At 40.1% G+C, this 14403-nt stretch overlaps 1 protein-coding gene across 6 annotated transcripts in view; it reads right to left on the bottom strand.

Moving 5' to 3' along the window:
• The window catches only part of PATJ (PATJ crumbs cell polarity complex component), a 153613-nt gene that overhangs the window by 32345 nt on the left and 106865 nt on the right, over positions 1–14403 (bottom strand). For 5 of the 6 annotated variants that reach the window (XM_081193631.1, XM_081193629.1, XM_081193626.1 and 2 more), the window contains exons 30-33: positions 10484–10556; positions 7010–7102; positions 1921–1992; positions 191–305 (exon numbers count right to left, since the gene is read on the bottom strand). In XM_081193631.1, the coding sequence (XP_081049757.1) occupies positions 191–305; positions 1921–1992; positions 7010–7102; positions 10484–10556 (353 nt within the window). The remainder of the gene's footprint in view (positions 1–190; positions 306–1920; positions 1993–7009; positions 7103–10483; positions 10557–14403) is intronic. The other variant, XM_081193630.1, reaches the window with a different exon arrangement.

The raw sequence follows: 14403 nt of genomic DNA, 5'->3' as shown, positions 1-14403 counted from the left end.
ACAGGTTTGTTACATGAAATGTTCTAAGAAAAAATACATTAAATCAATTGCATGTAAAAGTAAACGGCACTATAGCTGTTAATCTAGACTTTTAAATTAAAAGAAAAGAAAACATTGCATGCTATTATCATGCTAAAAAGCTTGGTATTGAATGAAAGGTATTCTTCAGATAGAAGTAAGAAGTTCATACTTCTGCTGGTGAACTCTGTCTCTGGAGAATAAGAAGGTGCCGGAGCCAAGGATATCTTGTGTAAACTGATAGGGATTACTGCTGAAGACTTTGATTGCTTTAATTGGTTACGAAACTGGAAGGGAAAAGGGGGGGGGATAAATCAAAGACATTGAACTGTTAAGCCTCCTAAAACCCAAACAAGAAGTTGAAACTACAGTACAGAGAGATCTTTTATATAGATCAGAAGTGGGGAGCGTAAAATAACATCTAACAACTTTAGAAGTAATAATCTACTTACCTCTGATGCTGCAATTTCAAAAATTTCGGTCAGAGAACATACTACTGAAACATTATTTACCATAAAGTTTAAGAGCTTTGGTAAAATCTTGTAAGTGTTTTACAACAATTCCATGTTTTCCATTATTATTTCTGGCTGTTTTACAAGGTCATTTAAAAACTTGCTATTATAAACTAAATAAAAGTGTACTTTTTCTGAGCTAAAAGAGGTCTGCTACAAGAGCCCACAACCGTACCTACTGTGTGGTAGTAAAAGCAACAAAGAGGGGCCATTTCATTGCTTCTATTGCCATGTCTTTCAACCATTTGCAATGGAGCTTGTCAGGACGGTTCTTAAGTCTTGACATTTATATTGGTGATGGAGCCCAGGACACCCCAGAAACCCTCTGTGATTTGCTTGCTGGGCATTTTGAGGAAGAAGTTGTTCACCTCTGTAGTGAGCTAGATGCCGTAACTGATGCAGCTCTGAGTCAGCTGTGCTTTGTGGTATCAGCTTTGGGTTTTGCAGCCTGATGACACTGACCAGATGCTTGGGAGTAAGCGCCCAAGGATGTGCCCTCTTCACCCTTGCCTTTCATGGCTCATTAAAGCTAGATGGAAGGGGCATGAAGGGGCATGATTGGGTGAGCCCAGGGTGTGATAAATGTCGTGCATTTCCCTGAAAGGAAAACTCACCCTGAACTAAATAGCAAACAACTACTGTCCAGCTGTAAATATGGCCTTTGAGTGCAAGGTCCTACTCAAGAGGATTGCAGTCATTATTTGGGGACATTGTAATCTGGTTTCAAATCCAGATTTGGGATTGAATCAGCCTTCGTTACATGGATGGATGAGGGAGAGGGAAAAGGAGCACTATGCTGCAGCTCCTCCTCAACCTCATACCAGCTTTGGAGGGCATCCTCCTGGACCATCTATGAGAGATTGGGGCCATGGTTCTGCAACAGTTGCAACCTTATCTCCTATTTCACCACCCCCACTGGCTTTTGACCTATGTGGTGCCATGGAGCACTGCATTGTCTCCAGTGCTATTTAAAACTAGATGAAGTCATTGAGAGCTGTCAAAAGGAAAATTGGAGTAAGGTGTTATCAGTACATGGATGTTACCAAACACTATTTCTCTGTTGACACCTGAATGAGGAAGGACTGAGAAGGCCCTGGATTGAGGTCTAGATGCAGAGGTTGGTTGAAAGAGGGATAACAGTCTTATTCCTAATAAGATGGAGGCTTGTAGCTAAGTGGATGAAAATATATTCGCCTTAGGTGTTTGTTTGTAATTTTTTTAAACCTTCTCTTCCATTGTTTTTTTCTCTCTGTCATTTTTACATTTAAGTTTGTAAATCACCTTGGGAAACATGTTAAACCAAACGCACATATACATAATAAGAATAATAATATATTGTTAATAATGATAAAATAAATGAATAAGAAACCATTTGGAGTATAATACATACATTTTCTGTAGGTTGCTCTGCTGTTATTTGCTGGTTCTCTATCACCTGCTTGTCAAGCTTGGCACCGACATCCTATCAAAAACAACCCCCAAATTAAAGGTTTATCTGAAAGCAAAGACCTGTGCAAAGATACACACTTTCAAGTGTAACCTGTTTTATCGCAGCCCTCATTCCCTGAAATAAATCGTCCCAAACTGAAATACTCAATTCACAGTTCAATGCACATGTAGACCACATAGATTACTGGTCCGTGTTAAACGCTTTTCAGGTGAAGCTTAGTATCATATAGAATTAGGAATATATTGCTTACTTTTTCATGTGGCTCATTTAAGATTAGACCTCTCTTACTACATTTAAGTCCCCCTGAAGGCCTACCTTGTCATCATTTTCTTAGACAGCAGGCCAAACTGAGAAAAGGCCATTTAGGGTGAGACCAATCAAAATCCAGTTTACTTCTTTGGGAACATAGCCAAGTACCCTAACTAGATAGCTACTGTGTCTGTAGGAAAACTACCACAAAATGCTTATAATGCAGATGCCTCAATAAGGACAAGAATGCACAACTTAAAGAAGATGAACTGCAAAAAATGCTACCTTTAATTCTTCAAACCTAAATATAACTAATTTGTCTGATTAAATGTGATAACCATGTTTGTGATATTTTCTGTGCTTCTGCAGCTACACCTTTAATAAGTGAATTTTGTTTTTGTCATTCTAAGATATTACCTTTTGCAGAAGAATAACAGAAGCACCCATTTATCCCTTATGGTTCAGAAAATAAGCTTGTAAAAAATGTTTGGTGAAATATCAGACATTAAAGGAGGCTGAGGTAGACTTCCAACGTTCAAGGGATAGCAATTTTGTAGTAGCTTGTGTATAGTAGGCTTTTCTTATTTCAAAAATAAGCAAATTGCACCCATTTTTGAAGCACAACGTGAGACACCATAGCATAACTTCCAGACTTTGAATACAGTATGCTTATTCAAACCAAAGTCCTGCCAACGAAAGCATCATTTTTCACCTGCTTTTAAAAAATATCATAACAGTGGGACAAAGCAGATAAGGTAAAAATTGATGTTTAGTATTATGAGGAATGGCTGAGCTGAAATACTGCAAAGATGCCATGAGGAAAACATCCTTCAAACATTTATTTCCCACACACTGCCAGCTGCGTCCTCCAATACTGTATTACACATGATTTTATTTTAAAGAGACAGATTATGCTGCTGAAAAATAAAAACACCCCACTGGATTTGTGTGCTCATCAGTATTTTATTTGTCACAGAAATATCGGGAAATATTAATATGAATCTCTCCTTTGAAGCCATCAACTTCAGCTGATGCTTGACAGTAGGGCAGATTCAAGGACACCCACCTTTCAGCTTTAATAGTGATCAAGTTGAAAAAGCCTCCTGCTGAACAGAACATTTGATTACCCTGTATGTATAGTGAAGCAAAGTAAGAACACACATCTAAAAACCACACTGGAGCTATCACTCATGCTATTTCCCTGTTAAGTCAACACGGAAGGTTTAAAATCACTTGCTTATTGTGCAATGCACTAAAGGTATACCCTTCAAAATGTAACAAAACATTTTCTTGGGTCACTTTTAATACATAACACAACATTTCTTCTAGTATCATATAAACTGTGAATGAAAGCTGCAGTTGCATTTGTCTCTGCATGTACAAGTTCAGGGTCCTTTTGAAGGTGATCGCTTACAATTTAAAGGACCCAAGAACAGATGCCTTAGACTAGCAGCAGACCAGGGTGGAGAAACCTTTGGCAACCTCCATCAACCCTGATAATTGGCTATGGTGACTTGGCTGATAGGAGTCAGAGTCTAACATCTGGAAGGCCATAAGGTTCCCCAAGCCTGCAAGGGACTTTTTCTAATAGCTGCTAGGGATAAATAGATCATTATATTTCTGATCTGTTTCTGCTTGTCTGTGTTCAGCCCCAAATCCATTCCATCCCAATTCCACATTTCTCTGCAAATAAAACAACAACTGCACAACATTTGTAATTAAGTATGTATGCAATCAACACTTTGTGATAAATGCATCAAAAAAATGTTATCACTGTGTGTGTGAGTGTGTGTGTTTCAGCTGAAAACTGTTTCATAAAATTCAGGGAAGAACGACATAAAAAATACTTAAGTTCTGATCTGCACATCTGAGAGGTGCAAATCAGATCAATTTTTTTTGTAGAGTCAAATTCCTCAAGCATTCTATTGTCTTCTTCAAGCGTCTATGAGCATAGAGCTCCTACTACCCACCTATGCAAAGTCCAAGCTGCACCAGCATGGAGGGAACTTTTACTTTCCCAAGCCAACAATGGAAAAGTCCAGCTTCACATAAATTACTGCTTCCTGAAGCCCACCTTTGTGATCCTCGATTCCATCATATTTTCCCATTATGATTATGGATAAAAGGCTAACATATTAGGACAAAAATGTTCAAGATTGGGAACTGATTTTTTAAAATTTAATGTTATGTCTGAATATAGCCACTCATAAGGCGACATTCGAATAGTAATGCAAAATAGGCTGTGTGCAGAGGAAGAAAACAGAAAAACCAGCCTACATAGTAAATTTCTAGGCATTTGTACTGTAGCTATTAGCCTAACTCTCATTTCTGGAGTCCCTTTTTGCTGTCAAAGGTAAAACAAATGTAGACCAGAGGGGAGGGTCTTTCCACCCTGGATTTTGATTTTTTCCCAGAGTGGTGAGCAGCTTGACATAGAATCATAGAATCATAGAATCATAGAGTTGGAAGAGACCACATGGGCCATCGAGTCCAACCCGCTGCCAAGCAGGAAACACCATCAGAGCACTCCTGACATATGGTTGTCAAGCCTCTGCTTAAAGACCTCCAAAGAAGGAGAGTCCACCACACTCCTTGGCAGCAAATTCCACTGTCGAACATCCTTTTCTCGTGCCAGGTAAAGCTTTTAAAACACAGAAGTCTCCCAGGCATCAGTTTAACTCCAGTTTTACCAGTCTATGGTCAGCTGTGCTGCCATAATTTTAATCGTTTTGTGTCTAATTTTAATCGTTTTGTGTCTATTGTTAGCTGCTCTATAAGAGTACTTTTATAGATTGAATATTAGGATATTTGATATGTTGAGGAAATAAATCCAAAGCATTTTGCTGTACTTTAACCACTTCCATTTGCAGAAAACTTTAGTATGCAGAAGGTAGCTGAAGACTTGCAACAGTGACCTATTACTAGTCTCAAAAAGGGTTTTTGACAAATTAAAAGCAGGGGTGTGTTGAAATGGCTTGCTCTCTACTCTCTCCAAGTTATTCTCATTTTAGTCTCATCAAGGTATTTAGAGACTGACAAGTCAATCAGTTTCTCATACATTGTGTGCCACAGTGTAAGCAACCAATGTCCTGCTCGAGGGTGGCCTTAAACCCTTTGGATCAAAATCTGTCAAATGGGAAGAGAGCTTGACAGAGAGGTGAAGAAGTCTCCACAGGCTGCTCCAGCTACGTGGGCAACTGGCACAAACTGGCCTGTGGGGAGGGACAACATTAAATGCATGCTGCAGTTCCCGCTGGATTGCACCTTCCCCCACAGAGCCATCTACTGTCAACTTACCTGTGGGAAGGATTCCAGAAAAGCAAGGGAGGCAGCCAGAGATAATATCAGGAACCCGTTCCTGTTGCAGCTGGACTGTTTCCTCCTTTTATGAGGCTATCTACCACCAGCTGCCTACTAGGAATCCTCCTTATAATTTGCTCTATGGTGATACTGCTCATTCCTCACCCCTCCCCTTCTCAAAATACACATTGGTGTTACTTATAAGCAGCAGTCAAAGGATTTGCAGACTCAAAAATGGGATATAAATAGCTGTAATAAATACATGAAAGAACACTGACATACAAAGGCTTCCTGAAATCTCAAGAATTCTATACTATTCTTTTAAATCATAAATACAAAATACCCATAACTGTATGCCTAGCATGATGGGGTTGCCTTAAGTTGCTTTGACATAGAAAGCAGTTGAAATATATTGGCATGCTGAACAGCTGAGGCACTCAAGCATCCATGTAAAAATGTATTTCCTCAGTATTACCAGAGAACAGATGTGTGCCACTCTTCCTGACTGCCAGGTGGATGAATTCATCTATTCGAAATATTTGTATTTTACTCTTCAGCAAATTTTCTGGGGCAGTTCACAAAAATGAGATAATAAAGCGAATAAATAAAATATAAACAACAATACCTTAAAAAGACAAATACATTTAAAAGCCTGAGAGTGCACAAGTGCCTGGCATTGAAAGGATAGTAATACTGACATCAGCCAGGCCTCTCTGGGCAGGCAGGGAATGCCACAAATAGGGTGCCACCACTGAGGAGGTTCTCACTCTGGTAACCAACCACTTCACCTCAGTTGGCAGAAGCACTTGAAGGAAAGCCTCTCAAGATTACCGCATTGGACATGCAGAAGGGCCCGTCAACAGGCCTCTCTCTCCTCTAACATTCTCCACAGGGAATAAACGGCATTATCAAACCACTACTAGGAACTTTATGCTAGATCTCATTAACAGAGGGGTGTGTGGTGGGGGTTGAGATGATGTGAGTTTCAGAACAGCAGAATTCATTTTTTGAATTCAGAATTGAGACTGAATTTATCATCTTGAGAATCTCACAGTTCATTAACTTTTTCAAATGTCAAGTTTTTAGCTCTAGCAGTTATAGCTATACATTTGAAAATACAAATCTGAGTGAGTGGAAATAAAGAGGGACTTAGCAAGATCTCTAAACAGCTATGGTCCTCAGTGCCATGCATGGTTCTGTGCCAGCTTGACATCATTTTACCCTCTCTGTCTAATTTACACTCACCAAAAGTATTATGGTTTTGATTGTTTGCCCCGTCCCAATATGAGAATCCAAGGTTCAATTCTAACACACACCAAAATTCAATTATAGTTTCTCTGTTGTTTGGGGCTGGTCTGTACAGTGTGCAAAACTGCACCAATGTCATTTCCTGCTTCTCTTTCCTTTTCAAGTTTTTCCCCCCCTACTGGAACCTTGACTCTGTAAAAAAATTTGCATATTTCTTGCAGCGCATGCTTACTAGTTTAGTGTACACATCATCCGTTGAGCTTTTTGTAAGAAATTCCCAACTGGTATCTTCTTCACCACTTGCAGATTCGGTGGTACTGTGGTCCTGGTGAAAAAGTTTTGTTTTTCAATTTAGGAATGTGAATTTCACTTAAGATTTTAACAATAAAACTACAGAATATATTTCTTTGGAGGGAGACTCAACAAATCAGCCTTGCTTTCATGAACAGTGTTCAACTGGTCATCTGGGCTATAGTCCACAAGGCTCTGGAAACACAAATATCCACATATGACCATTCAGATCACTCTTGTTTTCTGTCACTTCAATGCAATCCCAGCCTTGGCTTAGATGGCACATTTCCCACAAAAAGCATGCTGTATAGAGGTTACGAACCAAAAAGCAGCAGTAGGAAGAGAATAAGGAACAAAACACTGAGTATTTTGGTTTTTCACTCCTTTGCAGAGAACACACGTACAGTACATTTTCACCAGCACAACAGTTAGAAATGTGTCTCAGTAGAAAGGAAGGAAGGAAGGAAGGAAGGAAGGAAGGAAGGAAGGAAGGAAGGAAGGAAGGAAGCTGAGATTCCCGGGAAGTTTAATAAATCCCAGATCCTGAACATGCATCAAATGAGCCACACTCTGTGCACTCTCAAACTCTTAATAAAACAGCAATGGTTAACTGGCTGTTATGGTTTAGTTTTCTGCCTGAAGTTCTATTGTTGGTTTTAAATATATGTAAGTTTTTAAAATTCTGTAAACTACCTTGGGAACCAATTTTGGTTGAAAGGCAGCTTATAAATAACAGAGATGAAAAATAACAGGTTTTCAGAAGATGAAATCTTCCATTCAAGTTAACTGGAAAGTATCCATAGCCTTCAAAGCCAGACTTTCTAGAGTTATCCCTGTGAAATCTGCTCTGCTGCACACACACAGGGCACAGAACACCAGCACACCCCACATCTTTAGTAACATTTTAAAAACCGTTGGTGTACTGCAACATGTTTAAACTATGCAACTGCATAATGTTAGGTATTTCACCAAGTCATTACCAGAATAATGTTGTTTGGGTATAAAAGACACACAAAGTTGGAAAAAAAATGGTATAGAGTGAGAAATCACAAAGAAACTAAAGCAGAAGAACTGGATAATAGAAGGAAATATTTGACTAAATACCAGGGAACATCAATTCAGCAAAAAAAAATACAGTCAGGGAAACAGTAATTATCCAGAAAGTGACACACTACTCCTGGGTTATGATAGAAAATCAACTCTATAATAAAAATGAGAACAAGTGTATTTGAAGAGGGCATGGACCAATGTGAAGGAGGAAAATCTTTTCTCTTATTTATAAAGTAACCATGCATAATCATTGGGCTTGCAAGTCAAAACAAAAGGCAAATAATAGATGCTCATTATCAAACTTCTGGAATTCCATATTATGATATTTCACCAATATACATACACTATCTTTTTGGCCTGGCTTCCAAATAAGTTTGGCAGCAATCCCAGGGTTTCCTGACTCTAGAAACCTACTTTCTCTGTGAGTCAGATACTGTTTTGTTTTCAATGGATGCTGGAAGAAACTGGCCATTGTCCAAAATGGTGGTTTTCCCAAAGGCAACTCAGTGAGGTTCAAATGTGAAGTTGGCATAAGACCAGATGTAGTTGTATGAAGAGGTCAAAACGTGACCTGCAGTTTGTAGCTTGGGACATTTTCTTGAATTATTTGCTATGTACCTAGGTTTTTCCCTGGCTTTCCAATTGTCTGGATTGTGCTGTGGATGGCACTATTTGGAGACAGAGGGCTTGTAAAGGTAAAAGGTAAAGGGACCCCTGACCGTTAGGTCCAGTCGCGGACGATTCTGGGGTCGCGGCGCTCATCTCGCTTTACTGGCTGAGGAAGTCATGTGGCCAGCATGACTAAGCCGCTTCTGGCGAACCAGAGCAGCACATGGAAATGTCATTTACCTTCCCGTCAGAGCGGTACCTATTTATCTACTTGCACTTTGATGTGCTTTCGAACTGCTAGGTTGGCAGGAGCAGGAACCAAGCAAAGGGAGCTCACCCCGTCGCAGGGATTCGAACCGCCAACTTTCTAATTGGCAAGCCCTAGGCTCTGTGGTTTAACCCACAGCGCCACCCACGTCCCTAGAGGGCTTGTAGGCACATGCAACAGCTGCATTTTCTATGGACATATGCAAGGTCTACCTCTGGATCCACTCCATGAATCCTTGAATTGTTAATATTCATTAAACCCAGAAGAAGAATGTTCTATTGTTGACGATAGTTGTTACGTTTGGATAGGAATAAGTACAAGTGAAACTCTTTCCACTGTCCTTGAAAATTCACACTCAATTCTGCACAAGATGAAAAGTTCTACCTGATGCTCTGGCATGCAAGGGAATACCACTGTTGATATTTCTCTATCTCCAATGTCATGTTGACTCTAACAACGTGATAGAAGGTTCCTGTTTTAATAGATGGCATGATCCATTAAAAGTGATAATTAGACCCTAATTTGGAGCTGGAGAGTTTGGATTCAAGTGTTTGCCTGGTGACTAATTTACAATTTTTGAGAAAGGTATTGCAGAGAGTAGCAGCCTTTTAACTCCAGACAGTCTTGAACGAAACTCATTATTATTTGGATCTGTTTTAGCCTGCCTTCCAACTGAGTTAGGAAAGATATGGCTGTCAACTTGATGGATAACTTACATAGGGGAATGTACAGGGGGGAGTGCAATCCTGTGAGTTCTCCTGAACCTTTTTGTAGCTTTTGATATCATCAGCCATAGTATCTTGCTGGGCTGCCTAGCTGGAACAGTTTCTGAAGGCACAATGTTATGGAGGCTTTGGCCCTTTCTGGAGCGCTGGTCTCAGAAGGTATGTGTTCCTAGACTCAATGCCCAGGTGGTATTGATGGACAAGACAATTGTTTATGAGGAGCTTCTACAGAATGCAGCTGTGAGAGGACAAGGTAGATGCTTGGAGTCCACAATACCTATACTGTATCATTTGAATTTGCTGCCTATTTGTCTCAGAACTTCATATAAAGAGGTTGTGCTGACCTACACAGCGAGCCCCTTTATTCTCATTATGCTCTTTAACACACACATCTACATCAACAAGACCCAAAGATGTCACTCCAAAAATACTGAAGGTGCCCCTGTGTGAACTGGAGTGCTCCGTCCTTGGTTTTGGGAGAGAAAAGTGCTTCAGGTATCAGGTTTTCAGCATAGTTCATCTCTGTGTTTAATGTTTCAAACTTAAATAGAGCTGATTTTGCATCACTGAAAAAATGCAAACAGACGTGCACAACAGTGAACCACGCCAGCTATTGCATTATGAAGGGAAATTCATGCTCTGTTGGCCTTCTGCTGAATGTTTTTTTGTAGAGTTTAATTAGATGAATGCCATGGTTTATATTAATCTGCTAATTATGATTAATTGCTTTCATTTAGGAAACACTAATCAGAAAGTATCTTACCTCAATGGAAGACTGGGAGCTGGAGGGTAATGGGAAAGGAGCAACAGCCATCTGGTTAAATGCATCATCATTGCTGAAAAGCGAGCAAAGGAGAGAAGAGAGGGAATCAATACATTAGACAAACTGCAAAAACATCTTCATTTTCTCTTATTGGTTATTTTAGTTATCTCTTGCGTTTATAATCCTCCTTTAAGGTGGCATACAGAGAATTTCAGGGTGGGCTCCCAACTATGCACTGACCAGATCCAGATCCATTTAGCAAGAGCAAGAAAAATGCACCTTCAGCACAATAAAATACATAGCCCTGTAAAAATGTAAGGCATTTAGATACTGACCAAATAATGCATCTGTCTCTTTATTTTGCTTAAAACAAGGGGGCAAGAAGTTTAGCACTAAGAACCACATTGGAAATGCGTTGTAATTTGGAAAGCTTCCATATTTTAAATTGCATGCAAATAACCCAGCACCACTTATATAGCATGATTAGGGCTATTGCCCAGTGGGGCTGGCCAGCATACTGTTTTAACAGGCCTACCTAGAGGCACATCAATTTCCTGCTTATGTTTCCTGCCAATGGCTATTTCCAACCATGCTTTCAATACTGCTCTCTCTTGTAATGTTTACATAGAATGCTATGCTCCCATCAATTTTCTGTACGGTAATTTTTTATATCAACATCTATTTGCAGCTGTTCGAAGTGCACATTGGAGGGTTTGGAGAGAGGTGTGATCAGTATGCTGATGATACCCAACTATCTTTCTCTGTACAACTAAGCCAGTCGAGGCTGTGCAGGTCTTGGACTGGTGATTAGATACAGAGGTGGGTCAACGGGGGGCCAATAAGTTGAATATAAATCCTGATAAGGTATAGGTCTGGAAATCGGGGAGGTTTTCTGTTCTGGACAGGTTGCACTCTCGCTGAAGGAACTGGCATGTGACCTGGGAGTGCCATCAGAGCCATTATCACTGGAGGCTCAAGTGTCCTTTGCAGCAAGAAGTGCCTTTTACCACATTTGGCCTTGCCAAAGTACGTAAGAACGTAAGAAGAGGCTGCTGGACCAGGCCCATGGCTCATCATGCCTATGGGAAGTCAAAAAGCAGGATCTGAGGTCAACAGCAGACACCCCGCTTGTGATTTCCAGAAGCTCACAGTGAAACAAGAGACCTCAAGACTGGAGGCGCTTTGCGTGGGGCTGTTCTTGAAGAAAGCTTCAGATAGTGCAAAATATGGTGGCTACACTTTTATCTGGGGTGTCCTGTCACAAATACGCAATACCAATTCTGAAAGAAAATATACTCTCTCTATGTTACCACTTCAAGGTACTCCTATTGACTTACAAAACCCTATACAATCTGGGGAATAGACACCTGGGAGAATTCCTTATCCTGTTTATACTTGCCTGCTTGTTAAGACCTGCTGGGGAACCCTTCTTAGCTGAGCTATATGGCAACATGGGAAGAAAGCCTTCTCAGTGGTGGCACCTAGTTTGGAACTCCTTGCCCTCTGAGATATGGATGAGGCCTACTCTTTAACCTTTCGATTCTTGCTGAAGACATGGGTATTTGGCCAAGTTTTTGGCGGCCTAAAGTACCAGTGATATATTTTTTTATTTGACTGGTTGTAACTATCCACATTGTTTATAGTACTAGTACGATGCATCTGGATTTGTTTTGATTTGTAAGTCCCTCTGGATTTGTATTTGTAATGAAGAACATATAAAAATATTTTAAATGAAGTATATACAACTTTGTAAATTAAAAGGATTACTACTGCTGCTGCTACATTTATATCTCATCTTTCCTCGAAGGAACTCAAGGGGGGGGGTACATAGTTCTCCCCTCTCCATTTCATCCTCACAACAACTCTGCAAGCTCAGATAGGCTGAGAGACTGTGATGGGCCCAAGGTTGCCTGACTGAGTGAGGGATTTGAACCCTGGTCTCCCACGTCCTAGTCTGACACTTTAACTACTATACCACACTGGATTGCCATGTTAAGCCCCCGCAAGTGGCCTAACAAGGACTGATGCATTTTCTTCAAATAACTAGTGATGCAGTGCCTTTTTCGGGGGGGGGGCGCGCAGAGGTACACATACCCCAAAACATTTTGTGAATCTCATGAGGGGCAGTATTTCAATATGCGTAGGAAAATGAGAGTACTCCTAAACATTTTTTTTTGGGGGGGAAGCATTGTAGTGATGTACTAATATAGTTGATAGAAACAGTTTCTGATTAAGGCCATCAATATTCTACTTTCAACCTCTCATATTCTTGTTTAGCACAAAACTTGATGGGCTGGGCAGCCAGAATTGACAATATTTGAACAATGCATACAGAAGTGCACAGAATATTCTTACAGATAAATGATACTCAGCTGTACTTCACATTTCCAAGAACCTCCCTTTAAAACAGTCTAGCATGTTAAACAGCAATTTTCTAGCTCCTTTTGTTTTCCCAAGCATACAAACCAATTATGATGTAGCTCCTGCTGATGAGAATTAATCAGCATATCTAAAAGCTCCATAACCCCTGGTAATTTCTGTCTGGTGCCAATTTAGGTTCTGCCAGTTGTTGGGTTTAATTTTTTTTAAAAAAATATATAAAACAGCTAATCAGCACAAGTAACAAGGAAATCAGCATAAAGCCTCCGCAGCACTTGATGCAGCCTCTAATGAGGAGATCTGTAAGCAGTGAAACAACTTCAGACATTCTATAAAAGTCCTCTCTTTTGATTTAGGCAGCAAGAAGGCTTTGTGGCGAGTTCTGCACATACAGCAAAGCTATTCCCTTTCCCCAGCCTCTCCTAATCTTAGGGAAGGAGTGTGAAGAGCTGCAGTTTAAAGGCTGGGGAGTTGTTGGAAAAGCTTGTGCCTCAGGGGGCAACTAGATATCAGTGCAGCACCTTTGCACAGTAATGTTTAGGAAGGCTTACACAAGTTGTTTCCCCAGTCCTGAAAGTAATGATACTGAGTACAGAGAAACGCATGGTGTGACAATGCAATGGAGGGTTGCCATTTCCAAAAGAAGTCCTGTGTAGGGCATGATGCATAGTAACTCCATCCTCAAGTGCCCTTTGGATCCTTGACATTGTTTTGAGCAATTTTTAAGCACACCTCTGCCACCTGCCTTTCCTCATCACCATTAAATCTGCTAGAAAGAGATGGTAATTTGTATTCATATAAAGCAACTCTCTCTGAGGTAAGAGAAAAAGAAAGAAAGAAAACTAGGTGAAAAGAGGTTGCCGCACATAATCTGTTCCTGCTGTGACCGTACATATTCAACACAACTTTAGTCCTGCTTCAAAGGAGGTTGCTTCAAAAGTAATGGCGTGTTTTAAACGGCACCACAGAAAATAAATAAATGGACTTTTGTACTACCATCTCAGCAGCTGTAAAACAGAATATATTTATTTTACAATGGAAAGTAATGGCAACCTCGCTTTCACGATAAAGCAGGCCAGTGAGGGGGCCTGAACACAATGTTGGAATTACACTGCATGACAATAAAAACTCAGCACAAACGCAACCATCTGCCACAGCCTTTCAATTCCCAGTAGTACTATAGTAAAAAAAAAAAAAAAGGTGAATTTCCACATGCACGTTTCTCAAGTTCATAATCAGTTTGTGACTCCCATGTGTAAAATGATCACAGACACCAAATGCTATAGTTTATCTCCAGGTGGAAGTGTGAAAAAAACCCCATCAAAAAGTCCCAGGTTTTAATTCATTTAAAGAAATATGCTAGGAAAAGTGTGTGAATATGCATGTCAGCTAAAGGATCATAATACAATGGAATACATAGGGTTTATTTCAGAAGTACAGGAACACAGGAAGCTGCCTTATACAAAGTCAGACCATTGTTCTATTTACCTCAGTATTATCTACATTGATTGACAGCAGCTCTCAAGGATTTCAGATGGTAA

Source organism: Podarcis bocagei, assembly GCF_964188305.1.
Source record: "Podarcis bocagei genome assembly, chromosome: 5".
Classification (NCBI taxonomy): domain Eukaryota; kingdom Metazoa; phylum Chordata; class Lepidosauria; order Squamata; family Lacertidae; genus Podarcis; species Podarcis bocagei.
The sequence above is the reverse complement of the archived record's forward strand: the minus strand, read 5'-3'. Positions and strand labels throughout refer to the sequence as shown.